General features: G+C 52.7%; 3 protein-coding genes across 17 annotated transcripts in view; 1 reads left to right on the plus strand and 2 right to left on the minus strand.

The window, feature by feature from the left end:
* Nucleotides 1-90: 90 nt before the first annotated feature.
* Nucleotides 91-13,861, minus strand: NDUFA13 (NADH:ubiquinone oxidoreductase subunit A13). The gene is made up of 5 exons (XM_003942314.4): nucleotides 13,728-13,861; nucleotides 1,972-2,050; nucleotides 891-962; nucleotides 541-610; nucleotides 91-282 (listed from the first exon to the last, which is right to left on the minus strand). Exons 1-5 carry the CDS (start codon nucleotides 13,819-13,821, stop codon nucleotides 163-165), a joined length of 435 nt encoding a protein of 144 aa, XP_003942363.1. The 5' UTR covers nucleotides 13,822-13,861; the 3' UTR covers nucleotides 91-162.
* Nucleotides 13,862-13,900: 39 nt separating this feature from the next.
* On the plus strand, nucleotides 13,901-16,781 carry TSSK6 (testis specific serine kinase 6). Its single transcript, XM_003942313.3, has one exon. It carries the CDS (start codon nucleotides 14,645-14,647, stop codon nucleotides 15,464-15,466), a length of 822 nt encoding a protein of 273 aa, XP_003942362.1. The 5' UTR covers nucleotides 13,901-14,644; the 3' UTR covers nucleotides 15,467-16,781.
* Nucleotides 16,782-21,146: 4,365 nt separating this feature from the next.
* The window catches only part of GATAD2A (GATA zinc finger domain containing 2A), a 125,653-nt gene continuing 121,992 nt past the window's right edge, over nucleotides 21,147-24,807 (minus strand). For all 15 annotated transcript variants that reach the window (XM_039465439.2, XM_010330177.3, XM_039465437.2 and 12 more), the window contains one exon: nucleotides 21,147-24,748. In XM_039465439.2, the coding sequence (XP_039321373.1) occupies nucleotides 24,618-24,748 (131 nt within the window). In that variant the 3' untranslated portion in view covers nucleotides 21,147-24,617. The remainder of the gene's footprint in view (nucleotides 24,749-24,807) is intronic.

A 24,807-nucleotide genomic window follows, 5' to 3' on the forward strand; every position in this document is an offset into this window, starting at 1 on the left:
CTGCTGCATCCCCATACTGCATGTGAGCCAGTGGTGCCTGGCTGGGTTGTCTCCCCCATCTCTCCCCCAGTCCCCAGGAAAACAGGCAGGCCAGGTCTGCAGAGCATTTATTCTGTCTCAGTGGGAAGGGGAAGGGGTCCAGGTGTACAGAGGGCACAGAGCCTATGTGTACATCATGAAGCCGTGGCTGGCATGGAGAGCCTCCTCTATGGGGCGCAGTCCGTACATCTCCCCGATCAAGGGGGGCACCCAGCGAGTTGTGTTGAACACAGACTCCCCGACCTGTGGGGACAGTGGGGTATAGGTAGGGGCACTGCCAGCCACATATGGCCTGCTGGGACCCATCCCCCAGGACCAGTGGCCACTATGCATGGCCAGGCACTCCAGCCTTCCCCTACTGGGACCTAGCACCCACCACCCACCACCCCCTTGGTCCCGGGCCTTCTATAGAAGGCTGTGAGAGGTTCCCCACCCGGGGGGGGGGGGGGGACTCTGTCTCTGCAGTGGTGGGCACCCCTGCCCTCCCATCCAGGGACCCACCTTCCAGCCAGGCACATCCTTCATGATGATGGCCTCCTCCTCCAGATTCTCCCGAAGCATGTGCAGGACCCTGCAGGGATGGGGCCAGTGGTGGGGGTGGGGCTCAGTGCCCTGGGGGGCCCTTGCCTAGGGCCCCTGGCAGCACCCCTTCAAGCCTCCCTCTGACCCTGCCTTCTGGTTCACTGCCCCTTGGGTCTCCATTAAGTCTCCATGCCTCTCTGGGGACACAGCTGATGCACATGGTGATGGCCTCCATGTGCATTCTGGCCACCTTCAGGGATGCAGGTCAGGCCCTGCAGCCTGGGGCCCTCAGGCCAGTGACCTCCCGACCTTGGTCCCAGGGGCGCTACCTCCGGTCCGTTTCAGCCTGCAACAGCGGCATCAGTGCGATGCGGGCCTCAAAGTTCTCGATCTGCAGGCGCCTGTGAAAGCCCAAAACCCACACTCAGCTCAGACTAGGCTGGGTGGTGGGAGCACCGGCAGCGTGGACCTCAGCCGGCCAGGGTGCTGCTGGGGGAAGAGGCGGGGAGGGGGGAGGGGGGAGAAGAGGCGGGTTGGGGAGGGGCGGGCAGGAGGCAGAGGGCAGGGCAAGGGCCATGGGCAGAGCCCACCAGGAGCCTGAAGGAGGGCGGGTGCGGGCAGCTGCACGGGTGACTGCCACAAGACTGTTGGCTTCATCCTTTCTTTTCAATTAAAAACTTTATCCTAAAAATAACTGCCTGATGATCTCGATGAGGGGGAGTGACTTCATCACGGGGCTCTGGGCCTCACAAAACCACGTCCCCTTCATCACAAAATAATCACAGGGTGTGAGGCTGGGGCAGGCGGGGCCGCACATCCTTCCTTTCTTCCCCCTGCTTTCTGGCAGTTTCCAAGTTCCCTGCAATGACCCCCATCTCCCAGCCCTGCCTGGCAGGAGGTGGGAGGGAAGCAGTGCCCAGCCTGTGACACAGGGAGACGGGGGTGCCTGGCCCTAGTTCCTCTGACCCTGTGTGGCCACTATGGTTTAAGCCTGGTCACCTCTGACAAAATCCTGCTTAGAGGCCCCGAGGCAGGCTCCCACTCACATCCTGTCCTAACCTGAATTCGTAGGTCCCAGCCCTGCTCACTAGACAAAACTTTTTTTTTTTTTTTTTTTTTTTTTGAGACAGAGTCTCGCTCTGTTGCCCAGGCTGGTCTTACACTCCCGAGCTCAAGTAATGCTCCCACCTTGGCCTCCCAAAGTGCTGGGATTACAGGTGTGGAGACATCTCGAGGACAGCCTAGAAATGCAAGTGCTGGGTATGGACCTGCACTTTCTGGGGCCTGGGATTGCACAGCCAAGTCCAAGGAGCCGGTGCCCCCATCGCCAGCACGGGCAGCAGTGGAATGCTACTGTACCCCAACAACTGGTCCGGGGGACTTTCAGACAACGCCCACCTGGGGCCCTACCTGCGTTCGCGGTTCCACTTAATTATTTTCCAGTACCCGTAGAGCAGGGTCCCGAGGCCCAGGGCCAGCATGCTGTAGCCTGTGGGGAGAGGCACTGCTCAGCGGGCCAGCCCCACCCCGGGGAAACCTACCTTTGTAGCTCCTGGCCTTGCTGCCCCTGCTCGCTCTGCAGTCAGGGGACACGGGCGGCTGTTTTCTCAGGAGTGAGGTTGCCTGGACTGACACCTCTGCCCCCATGCCGAGGGTTTCTGAAAGGTACAGGCCTGGCAGTGACCTCAGGAGGCCTGAGGGCCTAGATGGTGGTGGCTGGGGGACCCTGGCTACACCGTCTTCTAGAAGGTTGTTTGGACCTTGGGCAGCAGGCTGGACCCCAAGACGGCTCTGACAGTGCCCATGGCTGGGTCCCAGCTCCATGGGGGCTCCCGGCCACCTGGGCCACCATTCTGTGTGCTGCCCTGTGGGTGGTGCACACAGCTGCCAGGGACAGGCAGTGCCCTGTGGGAGCCGCCCAGCCACCCCTCTGAGCTCTAGGGGTGGCCATGCTACTTCTCGGCTCTGCAGGGTCAAGTCCCCTGCCCTGCACCCCAGGGAGGACAGAGGCCATCATGAATATTTACTGAGCACCAGCAGGGCTTTGCTCTAATCCTGACTGACGGCTGGGGCCCACTGGGGTCTTCAGGGAGGCCTGGGCTAGCTGGGTCTGGCTCCCGGGCTCACCCTGCAGCCCCCAGATCCTTCCAGCCCCAGTCTCTTCTCCGGGCAGGCTTCCTGCTTGCAAGGATGAACGAAAAGCTCAGGCAGGCCAGGGTCCATTTCCACCCAGGAAATGGCCAGCAGGTGAAGGGCGAGGCCATCTCCAGGCCTCCAGGGCACCGAGCCCTGCTCTGCGCCTGCCCTGTTCTGACTTCAGCTCTGCTAGAAGCTTGTGGAACCCTTCTGCTAGACCCGGAGACAAATGACAAACTGGCCCAAGTCTGGACCTTGCTATTCAACCTGTTAGAAGCCCCAGTCAGGGAGGAAGACATTTCCATGCTACAGCTAATGAGGGTGTGCTGGGTCAGGGCTCAGAGGCACAGCCTCTTTGGAGGGGCCTGGGGTGCTCAGGGCCAGCTCCCAGCTCTCAGCCTCCCACCCAGCACATGGAACGTTTCATCGGCTGCCTTGCTCTTTTTTTTTTTTTTTTTTTTTTTGAGACAAGGTCTCACTCTCTTACCCAGGCTAAAGTACACAGATGCGATCACGGCTCACTGCAGCCTCCAACTCCTGGGCTCAAGTGATCCTCTGACTTCAGCCTCCCAAGGAACTGGGACCCCAGGTGTGTGCCACCACGTCCCGCTAACTAATTTTTGTAGAGATGGGGTCTTGCTATGTTGGCCAGGCTGGCTATATTTCGTTCTTTTCAATGGCTACAGAGAGCCCAGGGAATAGACCTGGGCTGCCCTCACCCTTCTGGTGCAGAAAACAGGCCGTTGGGGAGACCCTGCACCCTCACAGCTGCGCACTGATATGCAGGCCCCTCTGTAAGATAAAGTGCAAAGAAGAAATAGTTTTGAGAGCAATGCAGAGCCTCTTGTATTCGCATGCAGCCTGTGCAGGGCGCTTCCTCCTTGCTGACCACAGAGAGGCCAAGGCCCCAGGCCTCAGGGTCTATGTCTTAGGAGCTGCCAATCTGGTGGGGAACACATGGTGAGAGGCACACACAAAAGGGTGTGAGGGCCATTATTTTTGTTTTGGAGATCAGGTCTCTCTGTGGTCCAGGCTGGAGTGCAGTGGTGGGATCGAATTTTTTTCAGCTGGGCGTAGCAGCTCATGCTTGTAATCCCAGCATTTTAGGAGGCTAATGTGAGAGGATCGCTTGACTAGCCTGAGCAACATGGTGAGACATTTACGAAATATATATATATATATATATATATATATATATATATATATATATATATGTATTTTTTTTTTTGAGACGGAGTTTCGCTTTTGTTGCCCAGGCTGGAGTGCAATGGCGCGATCTCGGCTCACCGCAACCTCCGCCTCCTGGGTTCAGGCAATTCTCCTGCCTCAGCCTCCTGAGTAGCTGGGATTACAGGCACCCGACACCATGCCCAGCTAATTTTTAGTATTTTTTTTTTTAGTAGAGACGGGGTTTCACCATGTTGACCAGGATGGTCTCGATCTCTTGACCTCGTGATCCACCCGCCCTGGCCTCCCAAAGTGCTGGGATTACAGGCTTGAGCCACCGCGCCCGGCCCTTTTCTTTTTGAGATGCAGTTTCACTCTTGTCGCCCAGACTGGAGTTCAGTGGTGTGAGTGACCTTGGCTCACTGCAACCTCTGTCTCCTGGGTTCAAGTGATTCTCATGCCTCAGCCTCCCGAGTAACTAGGATTACAGGTGCCCGTCACCACACCCAGCTAATTTTCACCCTCTTGGCCAGGCTGGTCTTGAACTCCTGACCTCAGGTGATCTACCCGCCTCAGCCTCCCAAAGTGCTGGGATTACAGGCTTGAGACACTGTGCCCAGTCCAAAATATATATACATATATTTTTTGAGATAGAGTCTTGCTCTGTCGCCAGGCTAGAATGCAGTGGCATGACTTCGGCTCACTGCAACCTCTGCCTTCGGGTTCAAGCGATTCTCCTGCCTCAGTCTCCCGAGTAGCTGGGACACAGGTGCATGCCACCATGCCCAGCTATTTTTTGGATTTTTGTTTTGTTTTTTGAGACAGAATTTCACTCTTGTTGCCCAGGCTGAAGTGCAATGGCGAAACCTTGGCTCACTGCAACCTCCGCCTCCCAGGTTCAAGCAATTCTCCTATCTCAGCCTCCCAAGTAGCTGAGTTTTCAGGCATGAAACACCACGCCCAGCCTAATATTTCTATTTTTAGTAGAGACAGAGTTTAACCGTGTTGGCCAGGATGGTCTCGATCTCTTGACATCATGATCTGCCCACCTCAGCCTCCCAAAGTGCTGGGATTACAGGTGTGAGCCACCTTGCCAGGCCCAAAATATATATATATATATATTTTTTTTTTTTTTTGAGACAGAGTTTTTTTTTTTTTTTTTTTTTTTGAGACAGAGTTTCGCTCTTGTTACCCAGGCTGGAGTGCAATGGCGTGATCTCGGCTCACCGCAACCTCCGCCTCCTGGGTTCAGGCAATTCTCCTGCCTCAGCCTCCTGAGTAGCTGGGATTACAGGCATGCGCCACCATGCCCAGCTAATTTTTTTGTATTTTTAGTAGAGACGGGGTTTCACCATGTTGACCAGGATGGTCTCAATCTCTTGACCTCGTGATCCACCCGCCTCGGCCTCCCAAAGTGCTGGGATTACAGGCTTGAGCCACCGCGCCCGGCCCAAAATATATATTTTTAAATTAGCTAGATGTGGTGACACATATCTGTGGTCCTGCCTACTTGGATTGCTGAGGCAGGAGGATCAATTAAGCCCAAGAAGTCAAGGCTGCAGGGAGCTGAGATGGCGCCACGTTGTACTCCCAGCCTAGGTGACAGAGAAAACTCTGAGTCAAAAAAAAAAAAAAAAAAGGGCACCATGCGGTGGCTCATGCCTGTAATCCCAGCACTTTGGGAGGCTGAGGTGGGTGGACTGCCTGAGGTCAGGAGTTCGAGACCAGCCTGGCTAACATGTTGAAACCTCATCTTGACTAAAAACACAAACAAAGCCAGGCGTGATGGCGCACGCCTGTAGTCCCAGCTACTCAGCAGCCTGAGACAGAATTGCCTGGACCCAGGAGGTGGAGGTTGCACTGAGCCAAGATCATGCCACCGCACTCCAGCCTGGGTGACAGAGAGAGACCCTGTCTCAAACAAACAAACAAAATCTATGTTGCCCAGGTTGGTTTTGAACTCCTGAACTCAAGCGATCCTTCCACCTCAGCCTCCCAAAGTGTTGGGACTACCAGCATGAGCCACTGCGCCCAGCCTTGGCCATTCTTTAGAGAAGACCTAAATAAATAAAAACACATCCTGTGTTCAAAGACTGGAGTACCTAGCACTGTACAAATGGCAACGCTCTCCAAACTGATACAGATTCAAAATGCAATCCCTATCAGAATCCCAACCATTTCTTTTCCTCTTTGCAGAAACTGACAAGCAGGTTGGGAAATTCATATGGAAATGCAAGGGACCAGAATAGCCAAAACAATTTTGAAAAAGAACAAGTTGGAAGACTCACACTTCACTATTTCAAAACTTATCCCACAGCTGTGTGTACAAGACAGGGGGGCACTGGAACAGGACAGAGATGTCCATCATTGGAACAGAACTGAGAGTCCAGAAATAAACCCTCATATTTATCGTCAGATGATTTTGGACAAAGGTGCCAAGACAATTCAGTGGGGGAGAAAACAGTCTTTTCAACAAATGGGATAACCGGACAGCCACATGCTGAAGAATGAGGATGCACTCTTCCTTATCCCAATCACAAAATTATTTTGTTTTTATTTTTCCCATCCACAAAAATTAACTCAAAATGATCAAAGACCTAAGTGTAAGAGTTAAAACTGTAATACTCTTAGAAGAAAATGCAGGCTGGGTGTGGTGGCTCACACCTGTAATCCCAGCACTTTGGGAGGCCGAAGTGGCAGATCACCTGAGGTCAGGAGTTCGAGACCACCCTGATCAACATGGAGAAACCCTGTCTCTATAAAAAACACAAAAATTAGCTGGGCGTGACGGCACATGCTGTAATCCCAGCTACTTGGGAGGCCGAGGCAGGATAATCGCTTGAAGCCAGGAGGTGGAGGTTCTGGTGAGCCAAGATTGCAACCCCTGCACTCCAGCCTGGGCAAAAAGAGCAAAACTCCGTCTCAAAAAAAAAAAAAAAAAAAAAAAAAAGAAAAGAAAATGTAAAAGTCAGTGACCTCAGACTAGGCAATGGTTTCTTAGCTATATAACCAGAAGCACAAGTGACAAAAGGAAAAATACATAAATTGTACTTCACTGAAATTACTATTATTTTGAAATGGAGTCTCACTCTGCCACCCAGGCTGGAGAGCAGTGGTGCAATCTTGGCTCACTGCAGCCTCTGCCTCCCAGGTTCAAGTGATTCTCCTGCCTCAGCCTGAGTAGCTGGGATTACAGGTGTGCGCCCCTATGCCCGACAATTTTTTTTTTGTATTTTTAGTAGAGACAGGGTTTCTCCATGTTGGCCAGGATAGTCTTGAACTCCTGACCTCAAGTGATCTGCCTGCCTCGGCCTCCCAGATTGCTGGGATTACAGGCATTAGCCACCTCGCCCGGCCAAAATTATTACTATATATATATATTTTGAGACAGAGTTTCACTTTGTTGCCCAGGCTGGAGTGCAGTGGCATGATTTCGGCTCACTGAAACCTCTGCCTCCTGGGTTCAAATGATTCTCCTGCCTCAGCCTCCCGAGTAGCTGGGACTACAGGCACCTGCCACCATGTCCAGCTAATTTTTCGTATTTTCAGTAGAGATGGGGTTTCACCGTGTTAGCCAGGATAATCTTGATCTCTTGACTTCGTGATCCACCCGCCTCAGCTAATTTTTATATTTTTAGTAGAGACGGGGTTTGGTCATATTGGTCAGGCTGGTCTCCAACTCCTGACCTCAAGTAGTCTTCTTCCCTTGGCCTCCCAAAGTGCTGGTATTACAGGCAGGAGTCACCGCGCCCGGCCTGGACTTCATTGAAATTAAAAACTTTTGTGCTATAAATCAACTATCAATTAGCTGAAAAGACAACATATACGCTCTTACAACTCAATAATTCAATACTTTTATTTTTTTTTAGATGGAGTCTCGCTCTGTAGCCCAGGCTGGAGTGCAGTGGCTTGATCTCGGCTCACTGCAACCTCCACCTCCCGGGTCCCGGTTCAAGCAATTCTCCTACCTCACCCTCCCAAGTAGCTGGGATTACGGGCACAAGCCAACATACCCAGCTAATTTTTGTATGCTTTAGTAGAGACTGGGTTTCACCATGTTAGCCAGTCTGGTCTTGAACTCCTGACTTTGTGATTCACCCGCTTCAGCCTCCCAAAGTGCTGGGATTACAGGCGTGAGCCACCGGGCCTGGCCAGTAATTCAATACTTTTTTAAAAACCTACTAAAAATACATAAAGGATTCCAACAGACCTTTCTCCAAGACAGGCATACAAATGGCCAATGAACACATGAAAAGGTGTGGCTCACTCCTAGAATCTCAGCACTTTGGGAGGCCGAGGCGGGAGGATGGTTTAAACCCAGGAGTTCGACACCAGCCTGGGCAACATTGAGAGACTTCATCTCTTGAAAAATAAATAAATAAATAAATAAATAAAAATAATAAAACACACGCAAAGATGTTCGACCTCATCAGCCAGCAGTGAAATGCAAATCAACGATCAATGCCCAGAAGACTGAGCAGGAAAAAACCCAAAAGGAATAAAAAAATTCCACCATAGTGAAATACCGCTTCACATGTGCTAGGATGGCTATGATCAAAAACACGGAAAATAATCAGGGTCGTGGAGATGTGGGGAAACAGAACTCTCACACTGCGGCTGGGAACAGAAAAGGGTGCGGCCAAGTTGGAAGACAATTTGGCAGTTCCTCAAAATGGTAAACATGAAGTAAGCGCATGATCCAGTGGTTTGTCTCTTAGGGGATACTTCGCGTGGGAGAAATGAAAACCTACATCCATACAAACAGTTGTGCGGCATGAATGTTCGCGGCAGCAGCACTGACAGTATTCACAGCAGCTAAAAAGTAGGTGGATGACTCAAGTGCCCATCAGCGAATGAAAACACAACACGAAGTGCAGCCACACAATGGATATTCATCAGCCAGAGACAAAAGGCCACACAGAGGCCGGGCGCAGTGGCTCACGCCTGTAATCCAAGCACTTTGGAGGCCAAGGCGAGCGGATCACCTAAGGTTGGGAGTTCAAGACCAGCCTGATCAACATGGTGAAACCCCGTCTTTAAAAAAAAAAAAAAAAAAAAAAGGTCACACAGTCTATGACTCCACTGATATGAAATGCCCAGAACAGGCAAATCCAGAGAGACAGGAAGCAGGTCAGTGCTTGCCAGGGGTGGGATGACTGATACTAGGGAGGATGGGGTTTCTTTTGGGGTGATGAAAGTGGTCTAAATTCTGATCATGGCAATGGTCGCACAACTCTGTGAATATACTAAAAAAAAAAAAAAAATCAATAAATTGGACACAATTCATTATTATTTTTGAGACAGAGTCTCACTCTGTCACCAGGCTGGAGTGCAGTGGCACGATCTCGGCTCACTCCGCCTCTCATGTTCAAGCGATTCTCCTGCCTCAACCTCCCAAGTAGCTGGGATTACAGGCATGCACCACCATGCCTGACTAACTTTTGTATTTTAGCAGAGACAGGGTTTTGCCATGTTGGCCAGGCTGTTCTCAAGCTCCTGACCTCACGAGATCCACGCACTTTGGCCTCAAAGGGCTGAGATTACAGGCAAGACCCATGGCTACCGGCCGCTAAATCGGACAGATTTTAAATGGGTGAATTGTATGGTATGGTTTGAGAATCTCAATAAAGATATTAAAGACACAAGATGAAAAGGAAAGGGCTACCTGCTAGGATCAGGAGGGAGTGGGGACAGGAGAACTGGGTGTGGGAGACAGCGGGGGTGGGGGTGGAAGTCATTTCAAGAGGGGCGTGGATTAAAAGCAGCCTGAGTGGGGCGCGGTAGCTCACGCCTGTAATCCCAGCACTTTGGGAGGCCGAGGTGGGTGGATCACGAGGTCAAGAGATTGAGACCATCCTGGTCAACATGGTGAAACCCCGTCTCTACTAAAAATACAAAAAATTAGCTGGGCATGGTGGCACCTGCCTGTAATCCCAGCTACTCAGGAGGCTGAGGCAGAAGAATTGCCTGAACCCAGGAGGCGGAGGTTGCGGTGAGCCGAGATCCCACCATTGCACTCCAGCCTGGGTAACAAGAGCGAAACTCCGTCTCAAAAAAAAAAAAAAAAAAAAAAAAAAGCCTGAGCCAGCCTAGCATGTCCTAGGACGCTGGCAATGAGTGAATGGCTGGGCAAGGCAGAGAGGGGAGCGGGTGCCAGGCTTGGGGCCACCAAGCCTTTAACAGGAGCAGAGAAGGTAGGTCCGATGGGGGAGGACCGCTGAGGACCATGGCTCAGGAGAGGCAGGGGACTAGCCCGGCGTGGTGGTGCACGCCTGTAGTCCCAGCTACTCAGGAGGCTGACGTAGGAGAATCGCTTGAACCCAGGAGGCGGAAGTTGTGGTGAGCCAAGACCGTGCCATTGCATCCCAGCTCGGGCAAGAAGAACAAAACTCCATCTCAAAAAAAGATAAACAAATGAAAAGGGAGACACAGGGGAGGAGGACAGAGGGGCCTGTGCACTTGGTCTTCTGCTGCAGAGCAGGCTGCTTCCCAGAGGGGTCCTCCTGGCACATCCTGGCTTTAGTGGGTCCAGGTTACCCCAGGCCTCACCAACAACTGGAAATCCTGGCATGACATGTTGTATCTCTTCAGCTCAGCTGTGAGCACTTGGGGACAGGGCCCGGCATCATATGCTCACTCAACAATGAAAGCAGGGCCACAAACAAAGAGCACACCAGCAGAGGGGAATCCTCCTCGCTCCTCTGCCAGGAAAGGCTGGGGTGGGTATGTATGTGCTGTAACAAAAGTCCACGACATTAGGAGACCCAACCCCGGGTAGTGGTATTTAGGGCACCACAATGCTGTATTTTTATACAAAAATGAGATGCTGCGGCCTGGTGCGGTGGCTCACACCTGTAATCCCAACACTTTCGAAGGCCGACACCGGTGGATCACCTGTGGTCAGGAGTTCGAGACCAGCCTGGCCAACATTGTGAAATCCCGTCTCTACTAAAAATACAAAAATTAGCCAGGCATGATGGGGCACGCCTGTTATTCCAGCAACTTGGGAGGCAGAGACGAGAGAATTGCTTGAACCCGGGAGGCAGAAGTTGCAATGAGCTAAGATCGCACCACTGCACTCCAGCTTGAGTGACTGAGCAAGACTCAAGTCTCCCCCCAAAAAAAAAAAAAAAAAAAAAAAAAAAAAAAAAAAAAAAAAAAAAAAAAAAAAAGAGATGCTAGAAGTGGGGAGCTCAGGGATCCCCCAGGGCTGGGGTCCTTCTGTGGCCTGGTCTGGCTGCAGGTCTCACAGGTGCACATTTGGAGAGAGACCCTGTGCTGCACACCTGACATAGCTGGGTAGACCAGATTACACCTGAGAAAAATGACACACGGCCAGGCACAGGGGCTCACGCCTGTAATCCCAGCACTTTGGTAGGCTGAGGCTGGGGAATCATCTGAGATCAGGAGTTTGAGATCAGCCTGGCCAACAAGGTGAAACCCAGTCTCTACTAACATTACAAAAAAAAAAAGCCGGGCGCGGTGGCTCAAGCCTGTAATCCCAGCACTTTGGGAGGCCGACGTGGGTGGATCACGAGGTCAAGAGATCGAGAGCAACCTGGTCATCACGGTGAAACCCCGTCTCTACTAAAAATACAAAAATTAGCTGGGCATGGTGGCTCGTGCCTGTAATCCCAGCTACTCAGGAGGCTGAGGCAGGAGAATTGCCTGAACCCAGGGGGCAGAGGTTGCGGTGAGCTGAGATCACGCCATTGCACTCCAGCCTGGGTAACAAGAGCGAAACTCCGTCTCAAAAAAAAAAAAACCAAAAACATTACCAAAAAAAAAAAAAAAAAATTAGCCAGGCGCAGTGGCATGCACCTTTAATCTGTAATCCCAGCTACTAGGGAGGCCAAGGCAGGAGAATCGCTTGAACCTGGGAGGAGGAGGTTGCAGTGAGATGAGATCATGCCACTGCTCTTCAGCCTGGGCAACAGAGCAAGAGTTGATCTCAAAAAAAAAAAAAAAAAAAAAGGCTGGGTGCGATGGCTCCCACCTGTAATCCCAGCACTTTGGGAGGCTGAGGCAGGTGGATCACCTGAGGTCAGGAGTTTGAGACTAGCCTGACCAATATGGTGAAACCCCATCTCTACTAAAAACACAAAAATTAGCCAGGCATGGTAGCAGGCAACTGTAGACCCAGCTACTCAGGAGGCTGAGATAAGAGAATAGCTTGAACCCAGGAAGTGAAGATTGTAGTGAGCCGAGATTGGGGCACTGCACTCCAGCCTGTGTGACAGTCAGACTCTGTCTCAGAAAAAAAAAAAGAAAAATGAGAAAACTCAGAATGCGTTATATTCCTCCAATGTGTTCTGGGACAGGACTCGTGGGCCAGATCCAGCCTGAAGCCTTTTTTTTTTTTTTTAAATTTTTGGTAGAGGTGGGGGTCTCACTATATTGTCCAGGCTGGTCACAAACTCCCGGGCTCAGGCCTTCCTCCAGCCTCAGCCTCCCAAAGTGTGGGGATTACAGGCATAAGCCATCTGGCTGAGAGGCAGCCTGTTTTTGTATAGCCCTCAGGCTAAGAACACTTTCCATTTGTAAATGTTGTCTCAGTAACTGAACCGTTCTGGCCAGCCAAACCCAAAATACTTGTCATCTGGCCCTTTATAGAAAAAGTCTGCCAATCTCAGTTCTGGGATACAAGAAAAACAAGAAGGGAAGCTGGCCGCGGTGGCTCATGCCTGTAATTCCAGCACTTCGGGAGGCTGAGGCTGGAGGATCACCTGAGCCCAAGAGTTTGAGACCAGCCCGGTCAACACAGCTGAACCCCTGTCTCTATAAAAAATAAAAGAAAACCAAGAAGGAGCTGAGGAGGATTTTTCACCTCAAACTGACTTTTCCACTGTCCGAATTGTCACATTTTTAAATTACCATGCTCATTTTTTTGTTGTTGTTTTCTAATTGAAGCATAATGTGGACGACATGTAATTTAAATGTAAAGTTTGATGAGTTAAGACACATGCATTCCGCAGAGCACGGTGGCTGTGCCTGTAGTCCCATCTGTTTGGGAAGCCGATGGAGGTGTATCACTTCAGCCCAGGAGTTCAAGCCAGCCTGGGCAAGATGGCGAGACGCCATCACTACAGAAAATACAAAAAGCCAGATGCAGGCTTGTACTCCCAGCTACTCGGGAGGCTGAGGTGGGAGGACGGCTTGAGCCCAAGGGGCGGAGGTTGCCGAGATCATCACTCTAGCCTAAGCTACAGAACAATACCCTGTCTCAAAAAAAAAAAAAAAAAAAAAAAAAAAAGGTAATGTATGTAGTCATCCTTAAATTATGTTTAAAGGTTTGTATTTGTCTGTTAACTCTGGGGACTGAGTATGGGCACCTTTTAAGTTCTCTTTTTCATTTTTCTGTGTTCAGCCTGTTAACAAAATTTAACATGTTACCTAAAACATTTGAAAACTTTAAGAATAGGGATTCCAGGGACATCTTGCAGGCGAGGGGCTGCCTGCATCTAACCACCGCATCTAACATCTTGTAAATTACCCCCAGGTTCCAGGTTGTGGCCTTAGCTTTGCCTTGGGGAGTCGCGGGCTCTTTTGGGCCTCAGTTTCCCCATCTGAGAAACCCAAGGGTGGCCAAGGGCCCGGGCGCAGGCTATGCCTCAATTTAACCTACTGTAAAATGTAAATAATCGAAGGGAACAATCTCCTGGGCTGTTACGAGAAGGAGGCAGAGCTGGGAAAGCGCTCAACAAACTGCAGTAGTTGCTGTTATTATAGAAGCTATGGGGGATCTCCGGGCTCCGCCTCCGGTCACACCGCCGGGGAAACTGAAGCCCGCTTGTGTCCCCTGAACCACGCCCCTGAGCCCCGAATGCCCAGACTCTGAGACCCGGACGCAGAGTGATACTAACCTGACAGTCCTCGACGCGGCAAGTTCCGTTTGTAGTCGATGGGCCCATAGCCCCCCACAGGGGGCATGTCCTGCTTCACCTTCGACGCCGCCATGCTCACTGAATCCCGCACTTCCGGCCCCGGGCGGAAGTGACGTATGTCACCGCCATGATGAGTGTGGCGGAAGCATTTGAGAACGTCTTCCGCAGCGCTGGGAAGCCCCGGGGACTAGTGTAACTACCCGACCGCGCCTGAGAGCTCAGATGGCTGACCCTGGGTCCGAATGCGCAGCTAGGCTGCAGCTGAGGAGTCTTTATTCCCTCTTTCCCCCAGACAGGGCGTGACTCAGTCGCTAGGACCCCCTGGTTCTTGCATTAAAGGCCCTCGCGTTCACTTTGCTTCTGGAGTGTTGCGCAGGCCAGTCAGAAACTCCGAGCTCCCGAGAGAGCCAGGTGCCCTAGTTAAGGCCCCTTTTCCCGTTTTCGCCCTCACTAGGGACTCTACCGGAAGCCCAGGGCTCGACGTAGTCACGGGCTGGGTACATGATGTTGGGGAGCAGCTGCTGCTCGATTTCGGACTCACCCCAATCCCAGGAACGGATTCTGCTCCCTGGTGGTGGTGGGTATCCCTTGCTAGTGGCCTCTCATCGGAAACTGACCATTCAGGGTGATTATGAGTCACAAAGCAGGGAGGCTAGGGTGGCCCCGGGGCGGGGTCCCGGACCCCCACCCCAAGATGGAGTGACGCCCGAGGTCACTTCACAAGGCAAAAATTGTTACGGGGCAATAAAAGGCATAACAGCGGCCAAGGAGTGGCAGAGGGCACATGGGGGTGCGGGGGTGCAGGTGCCAAGCGCCATGGGTTAGACCCGAGATTGGAGTCCGGCCGCCCCCCGACAGCAGCCGCCTCCTGCTCCGCGTGCGCCCCAGGCGCCACCATGTCGGGTGACAAACTCCTGAGCGAACTCGGTTATAAGCTGGGCCGCACGATTGGAGAGGGCAGCTACTCCAAGGTGAAGGTGGCCACGTCCAAGAAGTACAAGGGTACGGTGGCCATCAAGGTGGTGGACCGGCGGCGGGCGCCCCCGGACTTTGTCAACAAGTTCCTGCCTCGAGAGCTGTCCATCCTGCGGGGCGTGCGGCACCCTCACATCGTGCACGTCTTCGAGTTCATTGAGGTATGCAACGGGAAGCTGTACATTGTGATGGAAGCTGCCGCCACCGACCTACTGCAGGCCGTGCAGCGCAACGGGCGCATCCCCGGAGTGCAGGCGCGTGACCTCTTCGCGCAGATCGCCGGCGCCGTGCGCTACCTGCACGATCACCACCTGGTGCACCGCGACCTCAAGTGCGAAAACGTGCTGCTGAGCCCCGACGAGCGCCGCGTCAAGCTGACAGACTTCGGCTTCGGCCGCCAAGCTCACGGCTACCCAGACCTGAGCACCACCTACTGCGGCTCCGCCGCCTACGCGTCACCCGAGGTGCTCCTGGGTATCCCCTACGACCCCAAGAAGTACGACGTGTGGAGCATGGGCGTCGTGCTCTACGTCATGGTCACCGGGTGCATGCCCTTCGACGACTCGGACATCGCCGGTCTGCCCCGGCGCCAGAAGCGCGGCGTGCTCTACCCCGAAGGCTTGGAGCTCCCCGAGCGCTGCAAGGCCCTGATCGCCGAGCTGCTGCAGTTCAGCCCGTCCGCCAGGCCCTCGGCAGGCCAGGTAGCGCGTAACTGCTGGCTGCGCGCCGGGGACTCGAGCTAGAAGCCCAGGTTCCCGCAATTCCTGCAGCCGAGGACACTGAGCCAGCGCAGCGGACGCACTAGAGGTGCGCTTCGAGGGAATCCACGAAGCTGCCGCGCGTTACTGCGCATGCGCTCTCTCGCTTCCCCTTCTCTTCCCCTCCCTCCCCTGGCGCAGTCCGCAGTAGCCCCTGCTCGGACTCCAAGTCCTCACGAACCGTAGAGCTGGAGGCGCATGCACATCCGTGCTTCCCAGCGACCAGGCCCCGTGAGGGACGAGACCAGAGGGGACAGAAGCGTTGCGTCTGCGCGGAACGAGCTCTGGCTCTGAGCGGAGGGCGTCCCTTCCCCAACCAGCTGAGGGTGCCAGGTTCCCGATTGGAACCTGCAATAAACTCGCTGTTCCTTGTACCTTGCTCTAACGGTGGCACCCCATTTACGGACTAGTGGGGAAGGGGTTGCTCCGACCCGGGAAGGCGGGCGCCGGACGCGGGTCTCCTAATTTTAGAGTCAGGCATTAACATGGGTCTTGCTCCAAGACCCAAAAGGGAGTCAGTAGGATTCGAACCTGGATCTTTTGGGCAAACTCGAAGTAGTTTTGTTTTCTCCGGGTCATGATGGTTCTGTGATGTTGGGCTGGGGAGCAAGAGACCGCCCATATCTCTTTTTTTTTTTTTTTTTTTTTTTTTTTTGAGACACAGTTTCCCTCTTGTTGCCCCAAGCTGGAGTGCTGTGGCACGATCTCGGCTCACTTGCAACCTCCACCCCCCGGGTTCAAGCGATTCTTCTACCTCAGCCTCCTGAGTAGCTGGGATTACAGGCATTCGCCACCACACCCAGCTAATTTTGTATTTTTAGTAAACAGGTTTCTCCATGTTGGTCAGGCTGGTATCGAACTCCCGACCTCAGGTGATCTACCCACCTCGGCTTCCCAAAGTGCTGGGATTACAGGTGTGAGCCACTGCACTGGGCCATTTTGTTTTTTGTTTTGTTTTGTTTTGTTTTGAAACAGGGTCTCTGTTGCCCAGGTTGGCGTGCAGTGGGGCAGTCGTGGAGCACTGCAGTCTCCACCTCCCGGGTTCAAGCAATTCTTGTGCCTTTGCCTCCTGAGTATCGGGGACTACAGGCGCAGGCCATCACACCAGGCTAATTTTTTGTATTTTTTGTAGAGACAGGGTCCCCATGTTGGCCAGGCTGTTCTCGAACTCCTGACCTCAAGTGATCCACCTGCCTCGACCTCCCTAAGTGCTGGAATTACAGGCGTAAGCCACTGGACCTGGCTTACAGCTGTGATTTGAACGCAGATCTAGCCACAGTGGGGGTGGGGGCGGGGGTGGAAGCCCTTCCTGCTGTGGGTCCCTTTCCTCTGGGGAAGAGGGGGTAGGGGAAGTTGGGGGAGGGCTGGGCACGAGTCAGCTGGACCCACTAGCTCGTTCCCTCTGTTCATTCATGTAGTCATGCATTTCTTGAGCACCTACTATCTGTCAGGCCCCAGAGTTCATAGCGAAGAGACTTGGGCCCATCCCTGCCAGAAACGAGACATTTGAAAAGTCAAAGTAAAATAAAAGAGTGACATGGAAATAAAATAATTGTAAGTTGTGCTAAATGCCAGATAGAGTTGGGAGGTGTTCAAAGAGGGACTCTGGATAGGGCGTAGTGGCTCACTCCTGCAATCCCAGAACTTTGGGAAGCTGAGGCGGACAGATTGCTTGAGCCTGGGAGTTAGAGACCAATCTGGGCAACACAGCAAGATCCCCATCTACACAAAAAATTTAAAAATTAGCTGGGGGTGGTGGCTTGTCTCAGCTACTTGGGAAGGTAAGGTGAGAGGATCACTTGGGCCTGGGAGTTCAAGGCTGCAGTAAGCTATTATCATGCCAGTGCACTCCAGCCTGGACCACTCTAGTTTGGACCACAGAAAAAAAAATAAAAACAAGGGACTCTGAAGCTGAGGGAAAACAGTCCAGGTGTTCCCCAGGAAGAAGAGAGCTGGAATGTTTGAGTAAGGCCAGTAAGCTTATTTACCTGGAATAGGGAGAGAGGAAGGGAGAGGAGGAGAAAGAGGTAAGGAGGAAATCAAGAGGGGACCGCACAGGGCCTGGGAGTGGCTGCGATTTGGGAAATATGGGGAAATGGGGTGTATTAGGAAATCCTAATCCTGCCTATCTGCAGATGAGCCCCACATAGCTGGTCTTCTGGTGAGTGTCCCCATGCCCAGTCCCTGCTCAGTCTCAATGGCTTTCTGGTGCCCTGGGGATGCAATACCAGCTCTATCTTCACTCCCTCCAAATAGGGTACGGCTCTGTCCCCCTCAGTTTTGCAGATGAGGAAACTGAGGCTAAAAATGGGGCAGTGCCTAGCCTCCAGTCCTGGCTGGACCATGTCAGAGTGGAAGCAGAAAACCTAGATCCAGGGGCCGGGTGTGGATGGCTCACGCCAGTAATCCCAGCACTTCTGGAGGCTGAGGTGAGCCAATCACTTGAGGTCAGGAGTTTCAGACTGGCCTGGCCAACATAGTAAAACCCCACCTGTATGAAAAATACAAAAATTAGCCCGACATGGGTGGCTGGCACCTGCAGTCCTAGCTATTCAGCAGACTGGGTCAGGAGAACCACTTAAACCCGAAAAATGGAGGTTGCAGTGAGCCAAGATCCCACCACGGCCCTCCAGCCTAGGCAACAGAGCAAGACTGTCTCAAAAAACAAACAAACAAAATAACCTAGCAGCCGGGTGCAGTGGCTCACCCCTGTAATCCCAACACTTTGGGAGGCCGAGGTGGGCGAATCATCTGAGGTCAGGAGTTCAAGACCAGCCTGGCCAACATGGTATAGCCCGGTCTCTACTAATAATACAAAAATTAGCCAGGTGTGGTGGTGCATGCCTGTAATTCCAGCTACTGGGGAGGCTGAGGCAGAAGAATCGCTTGAACCCAGGAGGCAGAGGTTGCAGTGAGCCGAGTCGCACTACTGCACTCCAGCCTGGGCAATAAGAGCGAAACTGTCTCCAAAAGAAACAAACAAAAACAAAAAGAAAAGAAAAAGAGAAAAAAGAAAACCTAGCTCCTCTGGTTTAGTCGAAGGGTGCCGCTCCTGACTGGGGCCAGGCCTCGGACTCCCCACCTCGAAAATGAGGGCAGGAACCCAAGCTCCGGGCGAGTGGGCGTGGCCTTTCCTAGGCTCCCACAGCATTTAGCTAAAATCCACGCCCTCTCCCCGCCTTCCCGCCCAGTCCCACCGCACTGCGCTTTTTGTTCATGACCTGCCATGCTGGCTCCTACCTTCGAGCCTTTGCACACTCCTGGCACTTTTCCCCTCTTCAAGACTTGCCTAAAATGTCACCCCCTGTCCTCCTCTCAAGGTGCTTTATGTTTCTGTCTGCATAGCTCCTGCCACTTCTCCATGCCCCAGGGCGTAGCGCATGTCCTCTGTCCACTGATGAATCTGTGGGAGCAGATGGGGTCAGGGGTCTCTGCCTGCCTCATGGCCACAGACCCAAGGCTTAATTCAAAGGGGACGAGGTGTGTCTCATTTTCTCAGCTGGAGAAGCTATTTGAGACCGTGACCCAGGACCGCCCCTTAGATCTGCCCCAGGGGCACTGAGGAGCCTGTGCCCAATCCAGGGAAGCAGAGCCTCACCAGGGGCCAAGAGCCAAGCCCAGGAGACAGCGCCCCACAAGAACGTTTCTCAGGCCAGGTGAGAAACACCTGCAGCGAGCCTGTGGCCCCAGCTACGTGGTAGGTTGAGGTGGAAGGATAGCTCGAGCCCGAGTTTGAGGCTGCAGCGAGTGAGCTATGATCGTGCTGCTGCACTCTAGCCTGGGCAACACTGACAGCTTATCTAAAAAATAAAAAAGTGGCCGGGCGCGGTGGCTCAAGCCTGTAATCCCAGCACTTTGGGAGGCCGAGGCGGGTGGATCACGAGGTCGAGAGATCGAGACCAACCTGGTCAACATGGTGAAACCCCGTCTCTACTAAAAATACAAAAAATTAGCTGGGCATGGTGGTGCGTGCCTATAATCCCAGCTACTCAGGAGGCTGAGGCAGGAGAATTGCCTGAACCCAGGAGGCGGAGGTTGCGGTGAGCCGAGATCACGCCATTGCACTCCAGCCTGGGTAACAAGAGCGAAACTCCGTCTCAAAAAAAAAAAAAAAAAAAGAAAAGAAAAAAGAAAAAAAGTGGCCAGGCACGGTGGCTCACGCCTGTACTCCTGGCACTCTGGGAGGCTGAGGCAGGTGGATCACTTGAGGTCAGTAGTTCGAATCAGTCTGGCCAATGCGGTGAAATCCCGTCTCTACTGAAAATACGAACATTAGCTGGGCATGGTGGCAGCACCTGTAGTCTCAGCTACTTGGGAGACTGAGGCAGAAGAATCGCTAGAACCCGGGAGGTGGAGGTTGCAGTGAGCTGAGATGGTGCTACTGCACTCCAGCATGGGCAACAGACCTACTCAGTCTCAAAACAAAACAAAAAAATTATCGTGGTCAATACTGGGGCCTCGAACACCAGTCTAGATGTGTCACAGATGGAGTGGGACAGGCTGGGGTTGCTTCTACCATGTCCTGTACCAGCCTTGTGCCCATAAGACTAGGCACTCAGGAGCTGTGGGGAAGGCATCAGCTCCCAGGCCAGAGGCAGGGATGCTTCAAAGACAAGAAACAGGGCAGGTGAGGTGACTCACACCTGCAATCCCAGCACTTTGGGAGGCCAAGGTGGGAGGATTGCTTGAGTCTAGGAGTTTGAGAGCAGCCATGGCAACATGGCAAAAATGTGTTTACAAAAAATACGAAAATTAGCTGGGTGTGGTGGCATATGCCTGAAGTCCCAGCTACTGAGGAGGCCAACATGGGAGGATTACCTGAGCCTAGGGAGTTTGAGGCTGCAGTGAGCTGAGATCAAACCACTGCACTCCAGCCTGGGTAACAGAGACTCTGCCTCAAATAAATAGTACCTAAGAAAACAGGGTCATGTTTTACGTACATTAGAATTCACCAAAATGATCCTAGGTCTTACCTTATGAATAAAACTTAAAAATATCAACACCTGAAAACACATTTTTGCCAGGAAGTTGCTCATTTTGGTTGGTGACTGTGCTTAGATCGCACATCTGTAGTACCACATCCTGCAAGAAAGACATCAACCCACCACTCTGGTGTGAAGGCTGATGGGACTAAGATGAGCAAATCCCACTGAGATTTCTTTTTGAGACAGTCACCTGTCACCCAGGCTGTAGTGCAATGGTGTGATCTCGGGTCACTGCAACCTCCGCCTCCCAGGTTCAAACAATTCTCCTGCCTCAGCCTCCCGAGTAGCTGGGACTACAGGTGTGTGCCACCACACTCAACTAATTTGTGTATTATTAGTAGAGGTGGGGCTTCACCATGTTGGCCAGGCTGGTATTGAACGCCTGACCTCAGGTGATCCGCCTGAATCAGCCTCTCAAAGGGCTGGAATTGCAGGAGTGAGTCACTGCATCCAGCCCCCACTGAGATTCTCATTCCCCTCTCCCAGTCCAAGGGATAAGCTGGCCACAAAGCTGGAAAGAGAGGCCGTGGGGACGCCATCCCCACAAGTGAAGCCCAAGCAGCAGATCACCCGGTCCTTTGCTTCTCTCATTAACAAAGGGTCACCCTCCATCTCCCTCCGACCTGCCTCAGAAGCTAGGACAAAACAATACAGAAAAGACAGGGCAGAAGAGACAAAAGTCCAGTTGACACATCATCCATATCTTTATTATCCTTCAGTCTAAAACTTCCTTGTGATACAATGTATAGCCACCCACTCCAGCCTGTTTGCTGGAACCACTATTCCCATCTGGTGGCAAACATTTCTTTTTACATTTGTTTTACTATCAAAGATTTAGAGTCACAATAAATACAAGTGACAGCCTCCACCCCCTCAGACCCCCAATACCCTGCACTAGTGTAACCATCTATTACACTTTAAGGATTATAAAATGTTTGCTGTACTTTAAAAGCTCAGTCCAAGTTCTTTAGGTTAACATCACGTGCAGCATAGCTTGGCATCAAAAACCCTATGGAGGAGCAGCAAGGACCATCCCTTCTGTGATGGGGACCCCTGTGGTGAAAATATTTGTATAGAGAAGTCTCTCTCCATGCCTCTATGTCCAATAGGAGAGTGTGAGCCATGGGGCCCAGCGGGGCTGCACCGAGTCGCCTCATTCCCTCTGTCCCGGGGTGAGCTTTTGCTGGGGTCCGTGGAGTACAGGTAAGATCAGGAGCCGCTTGCAGTTCGGGCTGTTCCACCCTGTGACAAGGGCCCCTACAGACCTAGTCAGAGGGGTGGTTCCTGATGTCACCGTGGAGTTCCTGGGATGAGGTCAGGATGGCCATAGCTGTGGGAGGCTCCCAGGGCACTTGGCCATTCCAAACCCTAACCCCCACCATTAATACAACAGGCAAGGAGTGAACTCTGAGATCTCCCCAGCCCTGTCCACAGAGCAGCTGACATAGGGAACAGTTTCCAGGTGCTGTTGGAAGTTCATGTCACAGATTAACTGGGGACAGTTACAATTGGTTGGGCTGGGGGCTCCCACATTTTCATGGCTTGTAGAAACCTGATCCTGGCAGGGCTCTCCGGAGAGACCAGGACCCAGGCAGTGGCCGGGTTTGAGGGTGTGCTTTGCTGCTGGTAGAAAAGCCTTAACATCAATAAACAGCTTGTCTGGTGCATCCAAACCCCACACCCAGAGAGGTACTTAGTAATGCCTTCACCTGGAGCATCAGAAACTTCACACGACCACCCGCTCGGGGCTTACAGAAGTTATGCTGCAAGGGACTAACAGGAAGTAACAGGCTAGAGTGTTCAAGACAGCAGAAATGAAGGAAAGATTAAGGCATCTCAAACTTTTGCCCCCTGAAATTAAAAAAAAAGTTTACATCACAGTATGTATGTTGTCCCTGATGGAATGCTCCCCGGGGACATGGGGCCGACCCTCTCCCTTTCGAGGGGCAGCAGTCCATACGAACTCACACGGACAGGTCGACAGCCATCAGCCCTGGAGGAACAGCCAGGCCAGGCTGGAAGAGGTCAGGAGCTGCAGCTGGGGCGGGGGCCGGTGGGTCTGGCTCGGATCTGTCCCCCTGGTCAGACCCAGCTGACCCAAGCTGGGGCAGGCAGAGGTGACTTTGGCCGGGATGCCTGATCCCCAGCCACTGCATAGAACTGAGGTTGGTTTGCGGGGGAGGGCTTTCAGTGGGAAGAAGCCAGCCTGGGTGCTCCTGGGAGGAGCTGAAAGATCTGGCCCATGTCACGGAACAGAGAGGGCTAACAGCTCAGGATGGTAGGAGATTGGTATTTATTTGCCAGGCACACAGGAAAATGCGAGGAATAGAAACGCTTGCATACTCTTGATTCTTTTTTTTGGTGTAAAAAACACATCCTCCCCTCCCACCCCAAAAAACATCAAATTCCTTCCTTTCTCCCAAATCCCTGGATCTTGGAATGCAAACCACTCTTCCCCACCCTCCCCTCACCACCTTCGGCCAAGTAAGTTATGCACAAAAACAAAAATCAGTGAGAAACTTGGGGTTTTGCACAACAAAAAATAGGTAATGTTTTCCAAAACGAGGTCTATGGTATGTCAAAAAAGTTTCCTACAGACTGAGGATATTCACACGACAGGAGCCTGGGGGTTAAATGAACCTTTATTAGAACGTTGTAGCAGTTGTGTTTGAAGGCGGCGGCCCTACAAAAAAACTTTAAATTAAAGTCCCTAACTGCATGGGTAGGAAAACCAGGGCTGGAGCTCAATGGGGGACCAATGGAACCCAGTCCTCACAGAGACACACACATGTACATGGGCGCGGGACTCCCTCGAGCCGGCATGAAGCCGGCTCAGTGTGCAGGAGACAGAGAATGGCTTCTGCCTTTTCTCATGGAAGCAGTTTTAAAGAGTGGGATGGGAAAGAAACAAAAATGAAACTAAAAGCAGACCTGATCCTTTTAAAAACGTTTTTGTAGACTCTAAAGGGAGTTAAAAAAAAAAAAAAAAAGTCTGAAAGCAAATCCTGACAGCAACCCCTAGGTTTAAGGACAGGTTCTAAACTAGACCCAAATGGAAATCCTGACATCTGAGCGCAGCGGCTCGCTGCACACCTGGACGGCAGCCCCCAACCTGCACACACCTGTGCACACTCACTTGCCATGAGCAAGGCCAGGGTGGCTTAAGATTGCGTCCATCGAATGAGTAGAAAAAAGGAAAAAATTTAATAAAATAAACCACAAGAGAAACCCCCGAAACAGTGCCCCCTCCAGCTTCCTGCTTGGGGATGCTGCTCACCAGGTCCTCTCCTCCTCCCTTCACGGGCAGCTTCCGGAATCCCTGGTTCTCTGGCTGGGTCTGTTCTTGTTTGTTCTTCTGCTAAGTCTGGGAGGTCCAGGGGCGGTGGGGTCGGGGAGGGGAGGGGGTCCTCCAGAACAAGCAGCAATGGAGGTGTTCAGCTGGAGCGAGGGCTGTCTCAGCCATCCCTGCATTCGTCCGTCAGTCACTGGGGCGGGCCGGCCGTCCCTGCCAGGGGCTGTGGCACCATGAGCCGCCCACCCTCCAGGGCCCGGGGCCAGCGGGACGACGCAGCGCACAACAGGGACCCCAGGGTTTGCACAGTTTACTTTTAACTCCATCATCATGAGGTTATTTAAAAAAAAAAAAAAATCTTTCAACTTATAGATCGCCACGGGAAGGCAGTCAAAGATCGGGAGCCTAAGACGGAGAAAAGCAAAAACAAAACAAAACACCCCGCTCGGTTCAGAAGCCCCAGGCGCCGGCCTTGCCCGTGCGCGTCACAGTGTCCAGGGTGAGCCGCCCGTGTACCGGCAGGGGCCGAACAAGGGGGCCAGGAGCAGAACCAGCCCCCGAGGTCCGCTTTTCTGCTGGTGTCGGGCAAACTAAAGGCAAAAAGAGAAAGGAAGAAAGCCCACGGGACAGGTCCCCCAGCAATGATCCTCGTCTGCCTGCAAGGCAGCACCAGCCCCCCAGCCCTGATGAAACTTTGCAGCCAAGAATTGAGGTCTTGCCTCTGCAGCGTGGCCGGTGCTTGCTCTTGGGGCGGGCACAGTGTCTTCCCGAGCCAGCGGAGGGTGGTGCAGCGGGTCCTCCTAGACCGGGGGCCAGGTGGAGGAGGAGGAAGCCCGTCTTCCACGGGGCCTGGCTTGCACTATTTCCATGTGGCTGACTGGGGGATGGAGCGGGGTGGGATCATGTCCAGGAGGTACTCTCGCTGGCGGTCCACAGCCGAGGAGCTCTTGTGCACTGCCAGGCTCGGGCTGACAAACGCAAGGGTCCCACCTGCAACAGAACAGAACTACTGGCTGAGACGGTCCTAGTCAGGAGGGCTCCTGGGAGGA

The sequence above is a fragment of the Saimiri boliviensis genome, chromosome 14, assembly GCF_048565385.1.
Source record: "Saimiri boliviensis isolate mSaiBol1 chromosome 14, mSaiBol1.pri, whole genome shotgun sequence".
NCBI lineage: Eukaryota > Metazoa > Chordata > Mammalia > Primates > Cebidae > Saimiri > Saimiri boliviensis.

Excerpts from the sequence above, each read along its gene's own strand:
- TSSK6 (XM_003942313.3), top strand. The coding sequence starts at position 14,645 with ATGTCGGGTGACAAACTCCTGAGCGAACTCGGTTATAAGCTGGGCCGC.
- NDUFA13 (XM_003942314.4), bottom strand. The coding sequence starts at position 13,821 with ATGGCGGCGTCGAAGGTGAAGCAGGACATGCCCCCTGTGGGGGGCTAT. Across the intron at positions 2,051-13,727 it reads GCCGCGTCGAGGACTGTCAG|GCTACAGCATGCTGGCCCTG; the intron begins GTTAGTATCACT and ends CTCTCCCCACAG. Across the intron at positions 963-1,971 it reads AAGTGGAACCGCGAACGCAG|GCGCCTGCAGATCGAGAACT; the intron begins GTAGGGCCCCAG and ends GGGCTTTCACAG.